At 43.1% G+C, this 6,563-nt stretch overlaps 1 protein-coding gene across 3 annotated transcripts in view; it reads left to right on the top strand.

Moving 5' to 3' along the window:
* The first annotated feature begins 1,614 nt into the window (after window positions 1–1,614).
* The window catches only part of LOC125380045 (uncharacterized protein YMR196W-like), a 46,974-nt gene continuing 42,025 nt past the window's right edge, over window positions 1,615–6,563 (top strand). The window contains exons 1-4 of one of the 3 annotated variants that reach the window (XR_007221025.1): window positions 1,615–1,874; window positions 2,513–2,624; window positions 3,945–4,113; window positions 5,645–5,819. Coding sequence is in view for 2 of the 3 variants with exons in the window: in XM_048396138.1 (XP_048252095.1) it covers window positions 1,787–1,874; window positions 2,513–2,624; window positions 3,945–4,113; window positions 5,645–5,819 (544 nt within the window). In the remaining variant the exon portion in view is untranslated. Of the gene's footprint in view, window positions 1,875–2,512; window positions 2,625–3,944; window positions 4,114–5,627; window positions 5,820–6,563 lie in introns of those variants that run through there. The other 2 variants (XM_048396138.1, XM_048396139.1) reach the window with 2 other exon arrangements.

The following is a 6,563-nucleotide window of genomic DNA, read 5'->3' as shown; positions in this document are numbered from 1 at the left end:
GAAGTTTTTTTTATAATGATGGCGCCATGGATATACTTCAAAAGAAACCAACGCTTGTGTGATGGCTATGAGTTTGGAATATGGAGAACATTGCAAGCTGTAAACATATCTGCTGTTCACGTCGACAATGGCAATTGCGGTGTTGCTTTATATCGTACAGGAAATATTTGAAAAGGAATTAACAAAAGACATCAAAGGGAGTCATTTTCAGTCACAGTGACATGAAGAGCATTTAGAATTCATTTTAATAACAGCTGTGTGAGTGAATTGGGTTTGACGCCGCTTTTTAACAGTATTACAGTTATATCGCGGCGTGTCAGCTTAATGTGGGAGGAAAGCCCGAAGTGATGCAGGTCTCTGATGTTTACCACTTCGGTGAAACCCACGAGCACGGGTATGGTGCTGACAAACCTAGAAATATAATCGGGGCGAACCGGGATTCGAACCCACAATCATAGGAATCGCGGCGCCTTAGACGACTGGGCCACCTGTGCCCCCAATAACAGCCTTGATACAGGAAGTACATATATAGTGCGTATGGTTGTACCACACTTATATTCAGAACTATCACGGAGGGGGACATGTGGGGAATCGAACCCGGGTCTTCGGCTTAACGAGCGAACGCTATAACCACTAGGCTACCCAACCACCCCGAATTACACGTAAACGTGAACATGAGTGTTTTATCTTAGATGACTAAATGATTGAGAAACCAGCAATGCAGACCAGCTGGCCGAAATATTGATCTAGTATTTGCACAAGGGCATGGGAACATATGGTATTGATGTGCGTATATGGAAAGAAACATATTCATTATTTTAGTATGGTTTTTTTCTTCAGAAAATGAATATATATATTAAACATTAACCAATGTAGGGACGAGATAGATATGACTTATTTCTCTTTATGGAGAATATGTTTTGATATATGTTTTTATTGTAGGTGTTTAATTGTTTGCGGGTCTGGATGTGTGGCTGGGGTCATGGTTTGTGTTTGAGTGTGGGTACGTGGCCAGTGTTCGAAATATCTGCCTGTCCGCTAGCCAATTACCCGTGTCTTTCAAATTTGGCTAGTAACATTTCCGTAAAGCTGGCCTAGTTGGTCTAGTTGAAAATTCTAATCAATACATATTTTATTCTACGAATCATAAAGCACGGAAGGCAGTCATTTAATGTCACAGTCACGCCGTTTCTATTTAATAGTTTATCGGAAACCTACACGCAGTACTTGTGGTGTAGGTGGTGTAAGTATTAGTTTGGGTGAGGATGTTGTTTGTCTTTGTGGCCGGGGAAAATTAGGTTTTAGAATTGTATTTCGCGGAAAAATAACAGACAGATATAGTAAGCAATGACAGAACTGAACGTGCATCATCGTGCTGTTTGATTTTATTTTCGGTTGAATTAGTTACGTGACACCGCCCGCTTGTCTTTTCTAAAGTTGTGTTTGAGCAATCTTCGGATAAATATTCCTCTCTTTTGGTTAATGAAAACGAGAAAAACAAGATACGATCACGGGCGTGCTATAACGGGAGTTTGTGATAATTGGTCATCGGCGACAACTGGTCGCTAGTCAGTTCACGTGAACAAACGCCCAAAAGAACATTTTTTTTCCAGGAATCAGTGTGAAGTAGCAGCAATGCCGTGCGCTTATTGATATTGTACGTATGCTTCATAGACTTCATTTATAGGTAAAGGGAGATCACTCTCAATAAGTGACCTTCGTCTGCAAAACAAGTAAGTGATAAAGTACTCAGAATTTGACTGATGTTGTCAATCGGACGACAACCATGAAGAGAGGCAGGTCGCCAGTAGTGGAGGAGGGACAGGAGCTGCAAGGAAAGAAGCCAGATGTTGGAATTAAACCGAGTCAAAGGGGTAAGGGAGATAAACTTGATGCATATGATATAAAAGTTTGCAATAGCACAGACAATAGCTTTTCATTTATTCTGCAGAATCCTAACCTCACCCAAGTTTTTGTTGTTGTTTTGTTTACCAACAAGTTGTAATCGTCTGTGCTCTGATTGACCTCGCTGCTCATTTACAGACTACAACATATAACTCCTTTCGCTCACGTACCCTAACTTGATCAAAGCTGGTTCACACAAACACCCATCAAACTATTCACCATGGGACATTCCAGAGCAGACTGCATGGGTCCCCAGTATGTGCCAACATAAACAGAGCTGTCAGTACGTGGCCTGGCAGATTGTCAGTCACCATATCCATCCTCGGAGCATGGATCACTGCTCGTGCTGTCAACCACTTGGTGCCCTTGTCTTTAAAGCAATATTGCACTATTGTTGTCTGCAGCAGAAAACAACATTCATTCAATCAACCGACCAACCAATCAATCAATCCGTAAAGCAGTGTTCGACTGTAAAGCGCTATAAAAGGATGTAAAGTAAGTTAAAACAAATACGTCTAAGCCATCTAATAATTATGCACAATTTAAAACATAGCCTGGTGTGAACCCTCATGCACATCTGATTGCATTGTTTATTGTGTGTCCACAGACTGGTCAACCCGGCCACCCACAACCTCCGCAGCCAGGGTGCAGTGGGGGCCGTACCTGGCGGAGAGACAGTGGGGGACTGTCAGGGAGGACCTGTCTACAGATAGAAACTGGTTTGTACTGAAGTAGAGGGAGGAACGTCTGGGTGTCATTCAGTACACTTAATACATTTACACATGGGTGAGTGAGTGAGTTGGGTTTAACGCCGCTTTTAACAATATTACAGTTATATCGCGGCGTGTCAGCATAATGTAGGAGGAAAGCCCAAAGTGATGCAGGTCTCAGACGTTTACCACTTCGGTGAAACCCACGAGCAAGGGTATGGTGCTGACAAACCTAGAAACATAATCGGGGCGAACCGGGATTCGAACCCACAATCATAGGTTTCTGGCATGCCCAAGGGACGCAACTCTGCACAGCAAATCGCGGCGCCTTAGACGACTGGGCCACCCGTGCACCCCATTTACACATGACGTGTTTACAAATTTGTTCTCAACTTCCTACTACTTCCATGGGTCGTGGGGTAGATTCGGAACGGGTGGCAGAGTTGTGTCCCTTTGGCTCACCAGAAACGTATGATCGTGGGTTTGAGTTCCTGTTCACCCGATGTTTCTAGGTCTGTCAGAACCTGACCTGTGAACGGCGTCCGTGGTCTCGTAGTAGAGCGTCTACCCTGAGAGCTGAAGGTCCAGGGTTTGATTCCCTGTTGTTACCCTGCCTGGCGCTCGGCATTAAGGGACTAAAACAAGGACTGGTCAGCTCAGTGTCAGTATACTGTGTCTGACTGGGGTATTCATGTTAAGCTGTGGCATGGTATCTCAGTGGACCACAGCATAATGGTATTAGTCCGGACTAGTACATGCAGAGACACACGCACACATACACATACACATGCATGCACAACGCTATATAAGCGCAGTAATCTTGGATCTCATTTCACCTCACCTCTAATTGATGTAAAACCCAAGACATGTTCAATCTCATTAAAATCAGATTTTAGTTCTTGTTATCGCTAAACAAAGATCTCAGGACATCCCATTACGGGTCAGGTCAGAATGACCTTTCATCCGACCAGTCAAAGCGTCGCGTACCAGATCATGAAGGTGACAGTCTGAATGTGTTTCCTCTTCATGCAACCTCGAAAATGTTAACACGGGGTATTCCGAACGACAGTTAGGGCCTGTACAACTGATTCTGTCAAAATTATCATCTATCAGTGGGATAAACATTTGAATGGAGGAGGCATTACACTGCATGTGGGAAGCACTGCCATACAATCTCTACCATATATAACACATTACGGAATGTTCATTTGTTCAGTTTTTCAAAATTGTAATTGAAAACTGTGTCAACATATTTTTCAAACAAAGTCTGAAATGCAAAAACATCTATGTGTTCATCTGGCACATCTCATCATCTTGTTTGCCGTGTAGCTGGTCAAGCCTGTCCTACGATGCCGCAGTGAGAACTGCCTACATGTCTGGAGAGGATGGACTGTTTGGAGTGAGTGACCAGAACTGCCTCATGTGTGCAGCCATTGCGCTGTGGAACCATAATGATCCCTGCCTCAAGGAGAGACTGTTTGGCCTCTCAAATCCACAGGTGAGCTTGGAATGCTATTTTGCGTATTTTTCAATTCATTCAAAAATGTGACTTTTCTCATTGTGTTTCCCATACACCATATTTATAATAGACCAGTATTCTGGAGACAGGAAATACTTTTAAAACTCCCCTTCCAGATTCCTGGTGAGTGATTTAACGCCGCTTTTAGCAGTATTATTGTTATATCGCGGTGTGTCAGCTTAATGTGGGAGGAAAGCCCAAAGATATACAGGTCAGGGCAAACCGGGATTCGAACCCACAATCATAGGTTTCTGCCGTGCCCAAGGGACGCAACTCTGGACAGCGAATCGCGGCACCTTAGATGACTGGGCCATCTGTGCCCCCCCCCAGATTCCCAGGTAACAACAGGTTCTTAGTAACCTCTACTTGACGTAAGAGGCAATAATGGATTGGGTGGTCAGACTCGGTCTCTTGGTTGACTGCTGTCATCTTACAGCTGACCATGTGGATCGTTGCTCATGATATCAACCCTTGGTTTGTCTGGTCCAGACATGCAGGCTGCCATAAAATAGCTGGTATGTTGCTGAGTGTGGTGTTAAACAATATACAAAATCATTATATCAAACTATCTGAAATCATTTCTTCTGTTGCTATTTTCAGTAGCTATTAATCTGTAAAAGATGTTGTTAATATCTAATACAAGACATTGGAACAAATACTGTGATCTTGAACCCTTTGAGCGTCTGTACTTTGAATGCAGCTATTTATCTCAAGGGGTACATGTAGCCAAGTTGTCAAAAGCATTGCAATTTGTTGTGCAGAGGAACTGTGAAGATCCAGGTTAGAACAGGTCTTCAGCAGCCATACTTACTGTGAAAGGCGACTAACGAGATCAGGTGATCAGGCTAGCTGACATGGTTGATGCATGTGATCGTATCCCAATTGTTGGATCGATGCACATGATGTCAATCACTGGATTGTTTAGTCCAAATTTGATTATTAACAGACCGCTGTCATATAGCTGGAATAGTGCTGCGTGAGGCATTAAACAACAAACAAACAACAACAGTCCTATGATTGTGGCTTTGAGTCCCACATTTGTCTTGAGTATGATCATCAGTGTGTCAGCAGCCCTGGGTTTCACCCAAGTGAGACATGTATAAGCAGACCTGTCAACCCCTCATCATGACAATCTGGGAGATTTGACTCCAAAGGGGGAGATTTTTAAAATAGTTAAGATAAGATAATTTCCAACTTTTATTTTTATTAATGTTAGTAAGAAAACCAAATATTTTAAAACAATAAATAAATAAATAATAAGTTTCTTATACATACAGCTTGCTTAATTTCCATTTGCATTTTCTTCCTCCAAGAATAAACCCAGCACAATCTACCCATATCACTTTTGTTCAAAGATCATCTCAGATAAACGTAAACAGATATTGAAATTTAAGGGTCGGGAGCTTGACAAGTTGACGATGTGTTCAATCCGACCAGTTGTCAGGCTTCGTCATGATGAAGCTTTTCTTATAATAAGACCTGTATAACTTCAGCCTTACCTCCTCCTCAGGGAAACCATGGAGAAGATGTGAAGGAGCTGTACTACTATCTTGACAACAACCCGAGGCACACCTACATGAAGGCGTTGTACAAGTACCCCCAGAGCAGCTTCCCTTATGACCAGCTGGTCACACAGAACACCAACAGAGGCACTGACCAGCCGGAGTTGGAGCTTCTCGATACAGGTGGGTGGAAGGGTTTGTTTGTTTGTTTGTTTGTTTGTTCAATGCTGCACTCAGGTATATTCAGGTAATGTGACAGCGGTCTGTAAGTACTCAAGTCTGGACCAGACAATCCAGTGATTAGCATCATGAACATCGATCCACCCAATTGGCATACGATTGGCATGCATCAACCAAGTAAGTGAGCCGTAGTCGACTCTTATGACAAGGAAAGTGACCTTTTACCGCAAGCATCGGTTGCTGGAGACCTATACTAATCAAATTTTCACAGGTCTGGGTTGAAGGAAAAGGGGTAGGACTATTTACTGGGTGGACAGACATCCAGACCATCTTACTGTGGCATTGTTCCCGACATTGACGGTCTAAGTTGATGTCTTCAATTGTCTTTGAGAAACCATCAGGAAAGAGAGGCAGGAAAGTATGTATTGTTTGTTTGTTGTTTAATGCCGCACTACGCAATATTCAAGCTATATGACTGAGGTCTGTAAATAATCAAGTCTGGACCAGACAGTCCAGTGATTGACATCATGAACATCGATCCACGCAAATGGGATACGATGACATGCATCAACCAAGTCAGCAAGCCTGACGCCCCGATTCCGTTAGTCGCCTCTTACGACAAGCAAAGTCTCCTTTTACGGCAAGCATGGCTTGCTGAAGACCTAATCTACCCCGAATCTTCACGGGTAAGGAACATATGTGGGATATCCCAATCACTATGGAATTACAGACTGTCTGTTCATTGTG

Source organism: Haliotis rufescens, unplaced genomic scaffold (assembly GCF_023055435.1).
Source record: "Haliotis rufescens isolate VD_foot unplaced genomic scaffold, xgHalRufe1.0.p SCAF_15, whole genome shotgun sequence".
NCBI lineage: Eukaryota > Metazoa > Mollusca > Gastropoda > Lepetellida > Haliotidae > Haliotis > Haliotis rufescens.
The sequence above is the reverse complement of the archived record's forward strand: the minus strand, read 5'-3'. Positions and strand labels throughout refer to the sequence as shown.